This window comes from Trachypithecus francoisi, unplaced genomic scaffold (genome assembly GCF_009764315.1).
Source record: "Trachypithecus francoisi isolate TF-2019V2 unplaced genomic scaffold, Tfra_2.0 Lachesis_group14, whole genome shotgun sequence".
Classification (NCBI taxonomy): Eukaryota; Metazoa; Chordata; class Mammalia; order Primates; family Cercopithecidae; genus Trachypithecus; species Trachypithecus francoisi.
Genome location: NW_022681459.1, coordinates 57,103,593 through 57,121,856, shown reverse-complemented (window position 1 = coordinate 57,121,856; position 18,264 = coordinate 57,103,593). Strand labels below are relative to the sequence as shown.

Below are 18,264 nucleotides of genomic sequence, written 5' to 3'. Positions count from 1 at the left end.
TGCTGGAATGTTAAAATTATAAATTAACTTTGGGCATAATGACAGTTTCATATTGTTAAGTTTTTCTACTTAAAGCTATGACAAGGCCGGGCGCGGTGGCTCAAGCCTGTAATCCCAGCACTTTGGGAGGCCGAGGTGGGCGGATCACGAGGTCAGGAGATCGAGACCCTCCTGGCTAACACGGTGAAACCCCGTCTCTACTAAAAATACAAAAAACTAGCCGGGAGCGGTGGCGGGCGCCTGTAGTCCCAGCTACTCGGAGGCTGAGGCGGGAGAATGGCGGGAACCTGGGAGGCGGAGCTTGCAGTGAGCCGAGATCGCGCCACTGCACTCCAGCCTGGGCGACACAGCGAGACTCCGTCTCAAAAAAAAAAAAAAAAAAAGCTGTGACATGCCCCTCTGTTCTTATTCTTCTGTTTTTGAGACGGAGCTTCGCTCTTGTCACTTAGCCTGGAGTGCAATGGCGCAATCTTGGATCACTGCAACTTCCACCTCCTGGGTTCAAGTGATTCTCTTGCCTCAGGCTCCCAAGTAGCTGGGATTACAGGTACCTGCCACCAAGTCTGGCTAATTTTTGTATTTTTAGCAGAGACAGGGTTTCAACATGTTGGCCAAGCTGGTCTCAAACTCCTGACCTCAGGTGATCTGCCTGCCTCGGCCTCCCAAAGTGCTGGGATTACAGGCGTGAGCCACCACACCCAGCCTCTCCCTCTTTCTTCTTTTCTTCCTTCTCCTTTCTTCTTCTCCTCCTCTCCTTCCTTCTCCTTCTTTTCTTCTGTCTTAAGGGGTTTAAAATTTTTCCTCAAATAGATATTGAATATTCGTATTATGTTTATTCTTGGCATTTAATCTTTTTGCTGCAATCGTAAATGGGGTTGTGAATAAAGCTTCTAACAGGTTGCTGTGTTGCTGTGAAGATTAGTGATATTTTTACATTAATTTTACACCCTGCTGCAATGCCAAATTCTCTTATTGTCTGCAGCTTTTTCAGCAATTCTCTTGGGTTTTCCAGATCATCTCGAATGGTTTACTCCTTTCTGATCTTTACTTCTATGTTGTTAAAAATATTTTAATTTTTCAGCTTTAAAGGGTATTTTCTGATTCATTTCAAGTCCCAACTACTACAGATAAGCTAATCTGAGAACTCTTTCCACTTCCCACCTTCTTTGCCTCCTTCTCTCAATTTTACTTAAATGAATCTTTTCTGTATTATCGGAACACATCATATTTAAATTCTATTCTGACATCCTCATCCATAGTTAAATACATTTGATGCTCACCCCAACGCTGGTACCAAAGTTTCCCCGTGTCTCTTGGTTTCTTGGGTTTGGGCCTCCAGCAGTTTCTCATAAATGGCTCACCGAACATTTCATGAGTTCTCCAAAGATTTACAACGTTTTTTTTGTCGCCCATACTGGAGTGCAGTGGTGCAGTCTCAGCTCACTATAACCTCTGCCTCCCAGGTTCAAGCCATTCTCCTGTGTCAGCCTCCTGAGTAGCTGGAATTACAGGCACACACTACCACACCCAGGTAATTTTTGTATTTTTGTTAGAGACAGGGTTTCACCATGTTGGCCAGACTAGTCTCAAACTCCTGACCTCAAGTGATCCGCCTGCCTCGGCCTCCCCAAGTGCTGGGATTACAGGCGTGAGTCACTGAGCCTGGCTAGATTTACAACTTTTTATCTGTAGCCTTTAAACTTGGACAGCTTGGCTGCATATGAAATCCCTGGCTCATTCTTTCTTTCCTTTATCTTGCAGATGTTACGCTAGTGTATCCTGGAATTGAACGTGGTGGTGGAAAAGTCAGACACCAACTTAACTGCTTTCCCTCTACAGTCAGTAACTTCACTGGGTGTGTCTCAGTGTTGCACATTTTCCCCAGGGAGCACACATCAGCTTTCCCTGGGATCCAATGTGTCCTTTCAAGATGCAGCTTATAAAGTCTTTTTTTAATTTTTTTTTTTTTTTTGAGACGGAGTCTCACTCTGTCGCCCGGGCTGGAGTGCAGTGGCCAGATCTCAGCTCACTGCAAGCTCTGCCTCCCAGGTTTACGCCATTCTCCTGCCTCAGCTTCCTGAGTAGCTGGGACTACAGGCACCCGCCACCTCGCCCGGCTAGTTTTTTGTATTTTTTAGTAGAGACGGGGTTTCACCATGTTAGCCAGGATGGTCTCGATCTCCTGACCTCGTGATCCACCCATCTCGGCCTCCCAAAGTGCTGGGATTACAGGCTTGAGCCACCACGCCCGGCCTAAAGTCTTTTTAAAAGTTCAGGACATTTTCCTTGAATTGTATTTCAAAAAGTGAAGCATCACCATACCATGAAAAGTGGGGTCCGTCAGATTCAATCCTGTGAGATGTGCACTCACACAGACGGAAGACCACTGGAGTGACTGAGGGGGCTGCAGAGCTGCCTGACTGGGAATTCTGGGGCCATCCAGCAGCTCGGCCAATCAGTACCAGTCTGGCAGCAGTCTGGCGCCACCTGGTTCCAATATCACCTTTGGACTCTGTGTCTAACTAACTGGACAGTGGCAGGGACTCTAAGATGTCCTGAGCTGCTGGCAGCTGTTCTACTTGCCTGACCTGGGAAGGCTGGGCTGGGAGAACACTGGGAATGTGGTGCCTCTGCTTCCTCACACCATCTTCCTCTCCCCGAGTCCCCCTTCACCCACACTCATTTGAGGACAGGTTATGAACAGGAAACAGGAGCCAATGCCAACCACAGGACAGCCAAATTCACCTCATTGCAGGAAATTATGGACACGATTTCATCATTCTGGTTTCCTTCTTTGATGCCTCCCATTATACATGTGTGGTATCTTCTTTGCTTACCTCCCATAGGTTTCACTTACTATGAAACTTAAAAACTCATTTTTCTCTTTCCTGTCTTGCAAGACAGTGAGACGTTGGATACTAAGGAGAAGAAACCCAAAGCCAAGAAGGCTGATGCTAGTGGCAAGGTGAAAAGGGGGAACCTCAAAGATAAAAAGCCCAAGAAGGGGGAAGCCCCACTGAAGTTGAAATCCCATCCTTGTCAGAGGAATTGGCAGGTATTCCCAATCTGCTATGTATTCTAGAAAGGCCATGCACAAGAGGAAGTACTCAGCCGCTAAACCCAAGGTTGAAAAGAAAAAGGAGAAGGTTCTAACAACTGTTACAGTTGGTGGTGACAAAAATGGTGGTATCTGTGTGGTTCAACTTCACAAAATGCCTATTCTCCTACTGAAGATATGCCTTGGAAGCTATTGAGTCGTGGCAAAAAGCCTTCAGTCATCATGGGAGAAAACTGCAAGCCAGCATCACCCCTGGGACCTTCTGATCCTCCTCACTGGGTGCCACAGAAGCAAGAGGGCAGGGGGTTTTTCTGCAGAGCTGGGCAGTGGCTGCTACTTGTGTCTGGGCCTCTAGTCCTCAATTGAGGACACATTGGGAATTTGCCATTGCCGCCTCAACCAAAATTTATCAGCTATGTGACAATCCCAATACACCTTACTAACGCTTACTTCAAGCAGCAGCAGCTGCAGAACCCCAGATACCAGGAAGGTGAGCTCTTCGACACAGAAACAGAGAAGATTACAGGGCAGTGCAAGATCGATCATCAAAAAGCTGTGGACTCACAAATTTTACCGAATATCAAACTTATTCCTCAGCTCCAGGGCTACCTGAGATCTGTGTTTGCCCTGATGAATGGAATTTATCCTCACAAATTGGTGTTCTAAATTTCTTAAGAGGAATCTAATTAAACAAAGAATATATAAAACTAAAAGAACTATTTTTTGAATTTCATATACTTTTCCCCCTTCTGTCTCTGGTGTCCCTTACCATGTCTTCTGCTGTATCCATGGCCCTCTGTGTTCATTCAGCTATGCATCCATTTCTGGGGTGGTTTTATTATTTTTTTTTGTGAATAATTATAGCTCATGGTTCATTCTCTCCAGTAATTTAGCCACTTAGCTATCTCTCCATAAATCTGTGTTATCTTAGCTGTGTAGGTTCCTTTTTTTTTTTTTTTTTTTTTTTTTTTTTGAGACGGAGTCTCGCTCTGTCGCCCAGGCTGGAGTGCAGTGGCCAGATCTCAGCTCACTGCAAGCTCCGCCTCCCGGTTTACGCCATTCTCCTGCCTCAGCCTCCCGAGTAGCTGGGACTACAGGCGCCTGCCACCTCGCCCGGCTAGTTTTTTGTATTTTTTAGTAGAGACGGGGTTTCACGGTGTTAGCCAGGATGGTCTTGATCTCCTGACCTCGTGATCCACCCGTCTCGGCCTCCCAAAGTGCTGGGATTACAGGCTTGAGCCACCGCACCCGGCCTGTAGGTTCCTTCTTAGTGCTGATTGCTTTATTAAGTTTCTTTTTTAAAAATAATCACAGCAGAAGATCAAAATTTTTTTCCTAGTATTCTTTATCTTATGGTAAAAATAGCTTCTCTTTCCTGTATTTTTTGCTTATCGCAGCTTCATATTGATGTTTTGTTGTTAAACATAACTAAATGAGCTGAATTTTCCTAGACTGGAGATTTGTAGCAGGTGGGAAAGGGATTACATTAGCCTTCTAAAAGCAACTCACAGGCTCTGCCTCTCCTGCCGAGGCAATTGACTTCATTCTTCATCCCTCAGTGGGATTCTCCTGTTAACCACGCCTCCTCTGCCTCTCCCTCATGGTCAAAGAGTGTTTCTGCCACCTTCCCTGATCCTGGATGCCTTACAGATTGCAGGTGCAATCCCTCCAGGAGGCATATTTTGCCTGGCACTTTCTAAGACCTGACAACACCAAGCACTCTCTCCTCCAGCACATTCTATATTATCTCAGGCTCAGCTTTCGCCTGACCCGGCCCTATCTAAGCTAAAGCCGGCTCAGACACTCTCCTTCCTTTTGCACTTCAAGATGGACTTCTGATCTTCAGGGAGTACATGCCACTGACTTCTTCTGCAGCCTGTGGCTCCTTGGCCCTCCCTAGAGTCTCCTACACCACTCCTGGTCACTGCTCACTGCACCGTCAGCTTGCTGCCCAGCCCTGACCTCTGCTGCTTCTGACGACACTAACGCTTCTTGCCCAGTCTGCTGATGCTCTGCTCATGTCTGAAATCTGCAAAATGAAGAAAAAAAATCTTGTTGCTATTAGTTTATATGGGATGCAGGGAGAGTCTCAGTTCTAAGTAGCTGCTCTGTTCCTACTGGAAGCTCAGCCAAGTCTTTTTGCCCTGTGGGATCGACTGGCTTCATTCTGATAGACATGTGTTTAAAACTGTGTTCTGTGGATTTGTCAAATTTGTTGCCTTACAATTCTGCTATTAGGCTGGTGCAAAGTAATTGTGCAATACGTTTGCACCAAATACATATCCCAAACGATGCTGCTATGGTGCACATAAGTTTGTGACTGTTAAATTATCTTGATGGATGTTCCACCTTTAGTATTCACATTAACATGTCTTTTTCATTCCTTTCGACCTTTCTGGTGTTTTTTTATTTAGGTATGCCTCTGACAAGCAGCATACAACTGGATTGGGTTGTTTTTAAGCCTGTTTTCATTTCTCTAAAAGTAGGAAGATTTCATTTGCATGTATTATGGTTACTGAGTTATTTGGACTTATTTCCTCCACTTTATTTGTATTTTCAGTGTATCCTTTCTATTTTTTCATTTCCTACTTCTTGGGGAAAAAGCTCCACGTTCACTTTTTTTCCTCTGCTGATTTAGAAATTATAGGTGGCGTTACATTGTTTTCACTGATTAGCCTAAATGTTTTGAGCACATGTTTCTAACTATACACTCTTCTAATGAAGGATGGAGTTAATATTTTTATTATTCTTCCCCAAATTACACTGCTCTTGGCATGTTCTCCCTCCCTCTAAAACATCACCTCCAATCAATTTTTGTTGCCTATAATTTTCCTTTCATCTGCTTTGTAAAACAAAACTGGATTTTTTTTTTCAGTCTACACTTAAATACATCTACCTGTAATTTAACAGTCTATACACTCAGTTGTTTCTTACACCCACTGGCTGTCTCTGGCTTCATCTATCTTCTGGCTAAAGCACAGTTCTTTTAAGGATGGTCTGTGGGTGATAAAACCCTTCGTCTTCCTATGTGCAAAATGTCTTTTGCCCTTGCTCTTGAAAAACAACTTAACTGGGTATAAAACACTGAGTTGGCAACGACTTTCCCTTGGCAGTCTGCAGATATTTATTGCTCCGTGGTCGTCTGGCTGAGGCTGCTGGAGGGCCCCAGCACATCTGTCATTCTGCTGTTTTTGCCCTGGTCGTTTTTTATGATTTTTCTCTTTGACATGAATTTCTAGCCTCCTAGATTTGGTTTTATTAATCACACCTGAGAGATGGAGTCTACTTTTGATCTAAAAACTCAAACTGATGCTCTTCAATCCTGGGACATTCTTCAGCTTTGCTTCTCCACCTGCCCCGTTGCCCCACACCCACTCCCTCCTGCTGAAAGCTCCAGGAGGTGAACCCTAGGTTTCCCCACTTGCTTTCTGTCCCTGCCTGCTCCTGCAGTTTTTCTTTCACATGTTTGCATCTCTGTGCCCCATGCATGGTGTCCTGTTCAAAAGCACTAATTATCTCTGTTCCTGCCATCTAGTAAGCTTTTCAAATGTCATCTCATTGCCATGCTTTTCATGGTAAGGGACACCAGAGGCAGAAGGGGGAAAAGTATATGAAATTCAAAGAAAGTTCTTTTAGTTTTATATATCCTTTGTTTAATTAGGTTTTTTTTTTTTTTTTTTTTTGAGGCGGAGTCTCGCTCTGTCACCCAGGCTGGAGTGCAGTGGCCAGATCTCAGCTCACTGCAAGCTCCGCCTCCCGGGTTTACGCCATTCTCCTGCCTCAGCCTCCCGAGTAGCTGGGACTACAGGCGCCCGCCACCTCGCCCGGCTAGTTTTTTGTATTTTTAGTAGAGACGGGGTTTCACCGTGTTAGCCAGGATGGTCTCGATCTCCTGACCTCGTGATCCACCCATCTCGGCCTCCCAAAGTGCTGGGATTACAGGCTTGAGCCACCGCGCCCGGCCAGGTTCTTTTTAAGGAATTCAGATTTTCAAATTTGTATGTTCATCTAATCTTGCTTTATTTCCTTGATTTTTCTGCTTCATTATTCCTTATTTATTTCTAGATATTACTCCTTTCTTTGTGCATCCTAAACACACTTATTTAAAAGCTGTTGCTAGAGTGTTTAGCACAGTTCACTTCATCTGGAATAAATTCATGTTCCAAATGTTGATTTCATTGATCACCACCCTTGGCGTGAGATCTCATATATGTGAGAATTCTGTCAAGACTCATCTGGGCACAATGTCTTTCTTTTTCTCTCCCTTACACCCAAGTTTCCCTTTCAGCAAGTTTGCAATTGCCTCAGTGCTGGCCAGCTCCCCAGGTCCGCTCGTGGCCCAGACCAGCAGAGAAGCCTGGTCCACTCGTCTCTTACCCAAGGAATTCTTGGAACTCGCTGCCCTGTGTGAGCTGCCCACCCTCAGGGTCACCCTTGCTCAATTCCGAACCTGGAGCCCGGCAGCCAAGGGTGTGGGTCCCTGGCTGCCATGTTTTAGGGACACAGCAACATTAGCTCCATCATTATCCTCTCTCTCTCCACTGTATCTGGGGTTGCCGTGGGTTTGAAACAGAGGTGTCCATTCACGTGAGAACCCAGGGTCTTCCTGACGGACTGGGTGCTTGGATGGATTTCAAGAGAGGGAGTGACTTAGTTATTTCCGAATATTGGAAAGATCATTTGCTGGGTGGATAGACAGGGAGGAAGCCAACCAGAGGCAGGGAGACCGGCCGGGATCCACTGCAGTAGCCCTGGGCAGATATGAGACAGGAAGGAGGGCCGGACACAGGGCCAAAACGTGTGTGTGAACAGGGCTTGCCCAGAGAGCTGCAGGGCTGAGACCTTGCTCCGACTGCCCTTTGCAGGGCCTGTGCTGATCTGAGGGCAGCCAGACTCATTCAGATGCCGGCTGAGGCCAGAACAGGTAGCCACACGGAGGGCTGCAGCTCTGTCCTAAGGAAGGCTGTAGGCCTTGGGACAGGAGCGAGCAGAGAGCGCCCCGGGTCGGGAGCCAGAAGCCCAGGTTCTGTCTGAACTTAGCATGCAGCCCCGTGATCGTACATGTGGTTTAGCTCTGAGCCTCAGCTTCCTCATCTGTAAAATGAACCTCGTAATTCCTGCCCCGTCTACTGTGCAGCTGCCGTGAGGACAGGGGGAGAAGGAAGGGGAAGCAGAGCCAGTCGCGAGGCTCAGTGGTGATCAGCATGAGGTGATGGCTGCTGCCCTGCAGTGGACACTGCCACCTCACATCCCTGAGCTTCCACTGTCCATCACCTTGACACCTGTGGGTGCACGCATGTCACGGGTTATAGAGCATCGTAGATGCGAGGAGCCTGCTAGAAAGCACATCCGTGCCGCAACCTCACTCTCGCTGTGAGAAACCCCAGGGCAGCCTGGCAGCCGGGGAACCTCAGTCTGACGGTGGCCCCACCCACCCCCAGCCTCCACCCACCCCCGGCCTCCACCTCCACTCTGAGTTGCTTCCTGGGTCCCCACTCTCTGTGTATTGCTGTCGGTGTCATTTTCTGTTATGGCTGAAATCAGGAGGCATCTGAGGGATGGCAGAAAGGCTAGAGATGTGAGGTCGCGGCCTGGCTGGCTCAAGCTCAGTTGCAGCTACGACCTTGGGCAAGTCGCTCTGAGCCTGTGGTCTGCCAGTCCTAAAGGGGACACGATCCACCTGTGTGTGCTTGTGTGGGGTGAATAGCCCAGCCGTGTTCAGCGTCCTGCACGTGCGTGGTGCGGAGTGGGGTGTGGGATGTGCAGGGTCTGGGAGCCCTGGGCTTAGGATCACGAGAGACTTTGGCTTCCCTGGCTGTGACCTGGAAGAGCAGATGCGCAAGTGTCCTCAGGAATGAGCAGGGCAGTCTCAGCCACACATAAAAGGACAGGCCCTTCAAGGAGGTTTTGGCCTTGGTCACAGGAAGGGCGGAACACAGCTAAAAGGTAAGCGGTCATTACTGATATCCATCCTGATTCCGGGAAAAGGCTTTGTGGGGCATTTGTACAACGTGCTGAAACAGACAGTAAACAAGGAAGAAAGGAGAAAGGATAGTAAACCTAGGAAAGTAAGGTGAAGTCATGTCATAGGCCCTAACAATTATTAGAGGTGGTGGGACACAGACTGGCCTGTGAGCTCCCTAGCAGCCAGAGCAAAGAGGGATGTAGGACCAGGAACACAATCCCATGATCCACTGACCTGCTGGAATCTCTGGGAAGTGCAGGGGCTCTGGGTGAGGCCAGCCTTGTGGCCCCCTGGGAAGGCTGGTAATGTGGCCCTTTTCACACCCATAATCTTTATATGGAGGAAAAGCTGTGAGCTGCAAGTGGGAAAATCAGGGAAGGATGAGAATCCAAAGTACCGTACAGCCTCTTCACGACTGAGCAGTTCGGGTCCCAGGGAGTCGGTTCTGACCCCACACCTGACCTCCACTCAGCCTGACCAAAGGCACAGGCGGTATCTCAGGGGCAAGGCTTCACGGCACAGACCGCAGGCTCTGCAGTCAGATGCCTGGGGGTGGCTCCCACCTCTGAGGAGGATCAGTGCTTCTCGGCCTCCACATCCCCATCTGTACCACGGACTAACAACAGTCCCTTCCTGTGAGGCCTGAAACTGATGCACGCTGAGCATGGACAGGCAGCAGCTAGCGCTCTCCTAGGTGGTCCTATCTCATTCTGCCGTTCCCTGCATAGACCTTGTGGAGTCCGAGAGCTACTGAAATATTCCTCCCCATGGTGCACGGGTCACTCTGGGACACTGCTGGACTCGACGTCCCCTTCTGCTGCAGCCCTGTTGCCATTCAGTGTGGCTCTGAGCAACCCTCGGGCTGGCCGTCCCGCATGTGCCCTGCTGAGGGCGAGTGCCACTTTCTGGAGAGATGCGGTGACAGTGGAGTTGCACAAACACCACCCATGTCTGTTCACAAAAATCCACACCCCTACCGCCTGACCCTGGCTTATCCCATGACGTTTCTAGGGGCAGGTGCTGCTGTCCGGCTTCCAGGCTCTAACTCAGACACTTCATTGACAGGTTCAAGGTCCAGCAGTCTGTGCAGCACAGCTCTTCTTGGTATGTATGTATGTATATGAGATGGAGTCTTGCTCTGTCACCCAGGCTGGAGTGCAGTGGCGCCATATTCGGTCACCGCAACCTCTGCCTCCCAGGTTCAAGTGACTCTCCTGCCTCAGCCTCCCAAGTAGCTGGGATTACAGGTATGTGGCACCATGTCTGGCTAATTTTTTGTATTTTTGTAGAGATGGGATTACACCATTTGACCAGGCTGGTCTTGAACTCCTGACCTCAAGTGATCTGCCCACCTCGGCCTCCCAAAGTGCCGGGAATACAGGTGTGAGCCACCGCGCCCGGCCTTGGTCCTCTTTTAAAATAAATTTTAATAAGGATTTTTATCTCCAGACATGCTGTAATTGCAAGTTCTATCTATTTAAGTCATCGCATATGTTTACGCTAATTATGTAATTAGATGTAATTATACTAATTGTATAAATGCACAATAAGATATATTAAATACTTTGAGACAACAAAGAGAACGCACCCAGAATAATTTCCCCAATATTAAGGGTGCAGCTGAACCCCGAGAGAGGACAGGAGGGTCACCATGGGAGCCTTGGGCTGCGAGCTGGGCCAGGGCCTCACCGTGCACACGTAGGTGCAGACACTGCCACAGAATGGAACAGACTTTCTTGAGACGACTACGCCCAGGGCCACAGAGGAGACGTGCTTCACGCTGTAGCCTCACTTACCAGCTACTTGATTTCACTGGCTTTTTAGATGTGTCGAAGGACAATAATCAAGTCATTCTTCTGCTCAAAGATATTCCATGGCTCCCCATTACCTAAGAATAAAGCTCCACTTTGGCAGCCTGCATTCAGGCCCTCCAGGACCAGGTTCCAACGTCTGTCTTCATCCCCTACTGCAGTCCGAAAGCCCAGCTGACTAGTCTGGGTGTGTGGAGTCCTTTCCCACTCCTGTGCTACTGCCTATGCAGTACCCTCCGGCTGGTGAGCTATCCCTCTGCCTCCTGTTCTCTGCTGGATCCTGGCAACTCTTCTACCCCTGTAGACCATGTACCTTCTCTCTAAAGCCTTCCTCAGTCCTTCCAGGAGGAAACAGCTCTCTTCCTCTGCCCTCATCTCCTGCAGCACTTCATTTAGAATTCTCTCGTGACACATGGGTTTTTGAACCCATTAGAGTCCTTTGTAGCCATCTCTGTCTTTACCCATGGAAGCGAGTTTCCCAAGGGCAAGGACCACGGCTGCCAGCATCCTGACGTCCCTAGCCTTTGGCACGGAACCTGGCAGGGAGCAAACTCAAAAGGCGTGTTGAACAACTAAAGGAAAGAGTGAAGGGATGCACAACAGGTTTCCTTTGGTAACGACAGTACATTGATGGGAAGAATCGTTGGGAGCTGCAGGGGCGCAGGAGGTCTGGGGCAGGGCGCTGCAGGTGGGGATAGGGTGGACAGAAACCACTCCTGGGGGGCCACATGTCTCATCTCAATCTTGTGGAATGAAGGGCACAGCAGGGAGGGAAAAGGGAACCGAGTCTGAGCTTGGTGGCTTACACTTGTAATCCCAGTACTTTAGGAGGCTGAGGCAGGAGGATCACTTGAGGCTGGAGGCCAGGAGCTCAAGACCAGCCTGGGCAACATGGAGAGACCCTGTGATATGGTCTGGCTGTGTCCCCATCCAAATCTCATCTTGAATTCCCATGTATTGTGGGAGGGACCTGGTGAGAGGTAATTAAATCATGGGGCAGGTCTTTCCCGTGCTGTTCTCATGAGAGTGAATAAGTATCACGAGATCTGATGGGTCTAAAAATGGGAGTTTCCAGCCGGGCGCGGTGGCTCAAGCCTGTAATCCTAGCACTTTGGGAGGCCGAGGCGGGCAGATCACAAGGTCAGGAGATTGAGACCATCCTGGCTAACACGGTGAAACCCCGTCTCTACTAAAAAGTACAAAAAACTAGCCGGGCGAGGTGGCGGGCACCTGTAGTCCCAGCTACTCGGGAGGCTGAGGCAGAAGAATGGTGTGAACCCGGGAGGCGGAGCTTGTAGTGAGCTGAGATCCGGCCACTGCACTCCAGCTTGGGCGACAGAGCGAGACTCCGTCTCAAAAAAAAAAGAAAAAAAAAAAAATGGGAGTTTCTCTGCACAAGCTCTCTCTTTGCTTGTTGCCATCCATGTAAGATGTGACTTGCTCCTTCTTTCCTTCTGCCATGATTGTGAGGCTTCCCCAGCCACGTGGAACTGTGAGTTCTCCATTAAACCTCTTTCCTTTGTGAACTGCCCAGTCTCAGGTATGTCTTTACCAGCAGCATGAAAACGGACTAATATAATAAATTGGTACCAGTAGAGTGGGATGTCGCTGAAAAGACACTCCAAAATGTGGAAATGACTTTGGAACTGGGTAACAGGCAGAGGTTGAAACAGTTTGGAGGGCTCAGAAGAAGACAGAAAAATGTGGAAAAGTTCAGAACTTCCTAGAGATTTGTTAAATGGCTTTGAGGAAAATGCTGATAGTGAGATGAACAATAAGGTCAGGCTGAGGTGGTCTCAGATGGAGACGAGGAACTTGTTGGGAACTGGAGCAAAGGTGACTCTTGTTACGTTTTAGCAAAGAGACTGGTGGCATTTTGCCTCTGCCCTAGAGACCTATGGAACTTTGAACTCGAGAAAGATGATTTAGGGTATCTGGCAGAAAAAACTTCTAAGCAGCAAAGCATTCAAGAGGTGACTTGGGTGCTGTTAAAGGCATTCAGTTTTAAAAGGGGAAACAGAGCATAAAAGTTCAGAAAATGTGCAGCCTGACAATACGATAGAAAAGAAAATCCCATTTTCTGAGGAGAAATTCAAGCTGGCTGCAAAAATTTGCATAAGTAACGAGGAGCCGAATGTTAATCACCAAGACGGTGGGGAAAATGTCTGCAGGGCATGTCAGAGACCTTTGCAACAGCCCCTCCCATCACAGACCTAGAAGTTTAGGAGGAAAAAATGGTTTCTTAGGTTGGGCCCAGGGTCCCTCTGCTGTGTGCAGTCTAGGGACTTGGTGCCCTTCATCCCAGCCGCTCCAGCCATGACTAAAAGGGGCCAAGGTACCCCTCAGCCTGTTGCTTCAGAGGGTGGAAGCCCAAGCCTTGGCAGCTTTCACATGGTGTTGAGCCTGCGGGTGCACAGAAGTCAAGAATTAAGGTTTAGGAACCTCGGCCTAGATTTCACAGGATGTATGGAAATGCTTGGATGTCCAGGTAGAAGTTTGCTGCCGGGGCAGAGCCCTCATGGAGAATCTCTGGTTGGGCAGTGCAGAAGGGAAATGTGGAGTTGGAGCCCCTACACAGAGTCTCTACTGGGGCACTGGCTAGTGGAGCTGTGAGAAGAGTGCCACTGTCCTCTGGACACCAGAATGGTAGATCCACCGACAGCTTGTACCATGCACCTGGAAAAGCTGCAGACACTCAAAGCCAGCTGGTGAAAGCAGCCAGGAGAGAGGCTGTACCCTGCAAAGCCACAGCAGCAGAGCTGCTCAAGGCTGTGGGAGCCCACCTCTTGAATCAGCATGACCTGGATGTGAGACATGGAGTCAAAGGAGATAATTTTGGAGCTTTAAGGTTTAACTGGCCCACTGGATTTCAGACTCTCATGGGGCCTGTAGCCCCTTTGTTTTCACCAATTTCTCCTATTTGGAATGGCTGTATTTACCCAGTGTCTGTACCCTCATTGTATCTAGGAAATAACTAACTTGCTTTTGATTTTATAGGCTCATAGGCGGAAGCAACTTGTCTTGCCTTGGATGAGACTTTGGATTGTGGACTTTTGAGGTTAATGTTGAAATGAGATAAGACTTTGAGGGACTGTTGGGAAGGCATGATTGGTTTTGAAATACGAAGACATGAGATGTGGGAGGAGCCAGGGGCAAAATGATATGGGGGTTTGGCTGTGTCCCCACCCAAATCTCATCTGGAATTCTCACATGTTGTAGGAGGGACCTGGTGGGAAGTAACTGAATCATGGGGCGGGTCCTTCCCAGGCTGTTCTTGTGATAGTGAATAGGTCTCACAAGATCTGATGTGTTTAAAAAACGGGAGCTTCCCTACACAAGCTCTCTTTTTGCCTGCTGCCATCCATGTAAGATGTGACTTGCTCCTCCTTGTCTTCCGCCATGATTGTGAGGGTTCCCCAGCTACGTGGAACTGTTAGTTCTCCATTAAACCTCTTTCCTTTGTAAATTGCTCAGTCTTGGGTATGTCTTTATCAGCAGCATGAAAACAGACTAATACACCCTGTCTCTACAAAACATTAAAAAATAAGCCAGGGCCGGGCACAGTGGTTCAAGCCTGTAATCCCAGCATTTTGGGAGGCCGAGACAGGCAGATCACGAGGTCAGGAGATCGAGACCATCCTGGCTAACACGGTGAACCCCATCCCTACTCAAAAAAAATACAAAAAACTAGCTGGGCGAGGTGGCGGGCGCCTGTAGTCCCAGCTACTTGGGAGGCTGAGGCAGGAGAATGGCATAAACCCAGGAGGCAGAGCTTGCAGTGAGCTGAGATCCAGCCACTGCACTCCAGCCTGGGCGACAGAGCGAGACTCCATCTCAAAAAAAAAAAAAAAAATTAGCCAGGAGTGGTGGTGCACACCTGTGGTCCCAGTTACTTGGGAGGCTGAGGTGGGAGGATCACTTGAGCCTGGGAGGCTGAGGCTGCAGTGAGTTATGATGCTGCCAATGCACTCCAGCATGAGTCAAAGAGTGAGACTCTATCTCAAAAAAAAAAAAAAAAAGACAGAAAGGAAGAAAAGAAAAGGAACCTGGGTGGAAGGGTTGAATGGAAAGACCCAGAGTGGAGGATGCGGGGCTGGTGCTGGCCTAGGATGCCGAGGACCAAGCTGCAGTACACCTGTTGCCACCACCAGTTCAGCAAAGGATGGCCCTGAGTCAGCTGCTGTCCCTGTGCCACCATCAGTGCAGGGATTGCATGTCCACTATGTATTTGGATGGTTCAATATGAGCTTATTTATCTGGCCTCCTTCAGAGGATGTGTGTGGGAGGTGGAGATACAGGCAATTTCTGGCAAGTTCTCCAGGCACCTTCCAGAGACATCTGCACCTCTCATGCCAGCCTGGGGCACAGCTACTTCTACAGTGCCCAGGGTCCTGCACACACCAAGGACTGGCCATGGCAGAGACGAGGCAGGCACCGCTTCGGGGCTATGTGCTGCCCAGAGGAGCCCCTTTCCCTCCTGGACTCAGGACGGAGGGGTCCACAGCCGGGGCCCCTGGGATGGGCTGTAATGACCAAAAGTCCCCACCAGGTGCTGTCCAGGGGCTCAGCAAACATGAACTCGCAGAATCCTCTCAGCAGCCCTGTGAGGAAGGAGGCCCTGCCATTCCCGCCGTACAGATGAGCAAACAGACACGAGCTGCTCACGGTCACACCGCTGGAAACCGGCAGTGCAGGACCCATGCAGCATGGTTCTAAAATTTGTGCTAACTACCGCCCCACACTGCCGTTCCGTCAGTGCCTCCCTGAGATAGAACAGTTGACACCTGAGCTTGCTGGGCAAGGCCCCATCCTGGTTGCCCACTGCACAGGGCAGCTGTGCCCGTGGCTTGTCGGCACCACCCCATAGTGAGGCCATCCCCGCTACACACAGCGGCCTCAGACGGCACCTGCAGGCTGAGCAGGGCCTGGGCCCTCCGGAGAGGGCTGTCCTACCTCAGGGTTCTCCTGGGTCCGGGGCCGGTCTTCCTTCTTCTTTTTGGTGGCCTGAGCTCCCTGAGATGGCTCCTCTGTGGGCGGCCGCGACTCTGCCGTGCTCTCGGGCTGCGTCTGCACTTGAGGCTGAATGATGATGACCTGGAAGAAGCCATGGAGGGGTGAAGGGGACAGTGATGGGGAGGGAGGGGTGAGGGAGAGAGAGGGCAGGGAGGGGTGAGGGAGAGAGAGGAGAGGCAGAGGGGACAGTGATGGGGAGGGAGGGGTGAGGGAAGAGAGGAGGGGTGGAGGAGGCTGGAGAGTGAGGGTGAGGGGCACGGGGAGGAATGGAAGAGTGAAGGGGGCTGGGGAGGTAGCTGATAGGGCACAGGGCAGGGGATGGGGAGCACAGAGCCTGGGCTGGGCCATCCTAGGAGGGAGGATTCCCGGGAACTGAGTGGTTTGCACCCCTGTGTGTCCAGCACCTGCCCCTCCTGACACACCTTTTTCACCATGGGGAGGGTCTGCATGAGAAGCCAGACTGGTTTAGGAACTGGGAAGGCCTGGGTTCCAGTCCTGCCCCACCGCGTCCCAGCTGTGTGGCCTCAGGGGAGTCACTGCTTCTGAAAGTCAGGTTGGTCATCAGTGAAAACTAGCCACACCTCCCCCCAGGGAGGCCATGCACACTCAGGCAGCGAGGACTTCTCATCCCATCTCAGGTGCGATGAACTGAGGCCACGAGAGCTCAGACTTGCTCCTGGCCTGAGGCCATCTAGTCAGGAGGCAGAGGGGCTGGGAACCCCTCAGGTCGGCCTGGCTCCGTTTCTCCCTCCCCACACCACAGCGCCTGAGACACACAAGCCTGGCTTGGGGACACAGGTGGGAATAACGTTCTAGTTTTTTCACTGCCATGAGGCCTCTCATGTGGTGGATGGGGAAGGGGTAGGGGGTCTTCAGATACCACCCTGCGCCGGCCCCCCTTAGCCAGCCTTCCTCGGGGCTCAGGGGATGCTCAGGTTTGATGAAAGGGTGTGATGCTGAAAATCAGCTTGAAATCCACCCATCCAGCCCAGCCTCTCCCTGGGCCAGGATCCGCTGCATCTCTAGCGCCACCATTTAATTTTTTGGACAGGAGATTGGGAAAGAATTGTTAGTGTTCATGGCTCCAAGAAGAGGAATTCTCCAGGATCCATCAGTCACAGTCTGGTTTAAACGAGGAATTACTTGAACTTGGGGGTTTTTTTGGTTTGTTTTCCCCTAAGCACAGGTGGTGACTGTCTGATGAATTGGAGGCTTCTGAGCACAAAGAGAAAATATGTCCCATTTTTCTGCTGGCTTAAGGGAAGCTCTGCCTTCCTCTTTGTATCACATTTTTAAAATCCCCAAATCTCTGTATGGAAAAAAAATGTTTCTTTTTATATCATGGGAAGAAAAACATTAAGATCTCCAATAGGAAAAAAGACAAAGAACATTCTCAAGTCACCCATGAGAAGATAGAATTCTTTTTTTTTTTTTTTTTGAGATGGAGTCTCGCTCTGTCCGCCCAGGCTGGAGTGCAGTGGCCGGATCTCAGCTCACTGCAACCTCCGTCTCCCGGGTTTACGCCATTCTCCTGCCTCAGCCTCCCGAGTAGCTGGGACTACAGGCGCCCGCCACCTCGCCCGGCTAGTTTTTTTGTATTTTTTTAGTAGAGACGGGGTTTCACTGCGTTAGCCAGGAGGGTCTCGATCTCCTGACCTCGTGATCCGCCTGTCTCGGCCTCCCAAAGTGCTGGGATTACAGGCTTGAGCCACCGCGCCCGGCCAGAAGATAGAATTCTTAAGTCTAAGAAAAACATTCAAGCTTAACAGTAACCAAGGGAACTCAGCTTTCAACAACGAGGCATCTGTGTGTGTCTAGTAAATGGACAAAGAAGTGTTTAAATGGCCAACATCAAATGCTGGTGCAGTTGCAGTGAAACAGACATGCTCCTTCTGACATCTGCTAAGCACCTTGTCTGGATCAGGTGCCCTCCTGGGACACACCTGCCATCCCGCCATGGCCCATGACAACTCTTCAGACTGCAAATTCTCTGAGGGGCCCTCAGTGGGCGGGAGAGCCTGGAAGCAAGGGACTCCCGGGAATGCACTGAGTGCAACAGCACCAGGTCACATGAGGGTCGGCCGTCATCCAGGCCGGGGAAGCAGAAGGCACCCCAGCCAGAAGCAAGAGAGGGGCGGCCTGGAAGACCCCAAATGGGGAACAGAGAGGCCACAGATGGGGATGGCAGGGATGAGGCAGCCCCGAAGGCCTCAAACAGCACAACCACCAGAAGCTCGGAGGGGAGCAGCGGGAGGACCTTAGTTTTAGTTTTAAAACTTGGCAAAAATTATGGGAGATTGTACACTTGGGCAGTGGGGTAAAAACAGCCCTTGACCGTCCAACTGCACCAGCAGAGACAGAGAATCAATATCTCTTCCAGTCACTCATTCAGCCACACGTCATTAATTGGTTAATCA

The 18,264-nt window shown here is 49.8% G+C and overlaps 1 protein-coding gene across 4 annotated transcripts in view; it reads right to left on the bottom strand.

Annotated features, from left to right (window-relative positions):
- PHF21B (PHD finger protein 21B) overlaps nucleotides 1-18,264 on the bottom strand; it is a 136,688-nt gene that overhangs the window by 19,758 nt on the left and 98,666 nt on the right. For all 4 annotated transcript variants that reach the window (XM_033233633.1, XM_033233635.1, XM_033233636.1 and 1 more), the window contains exon 5: nucleotides 15,788-15,928. In XM_033233633.1, coding sequence (XP_033089524.1) covers nucleotides 15,788-15,928 — 141 coding nt within the window. The remainder of the gene's footprint in view (nucleotides 1-15,787; nucleotides 15,929-18,264) is intronic.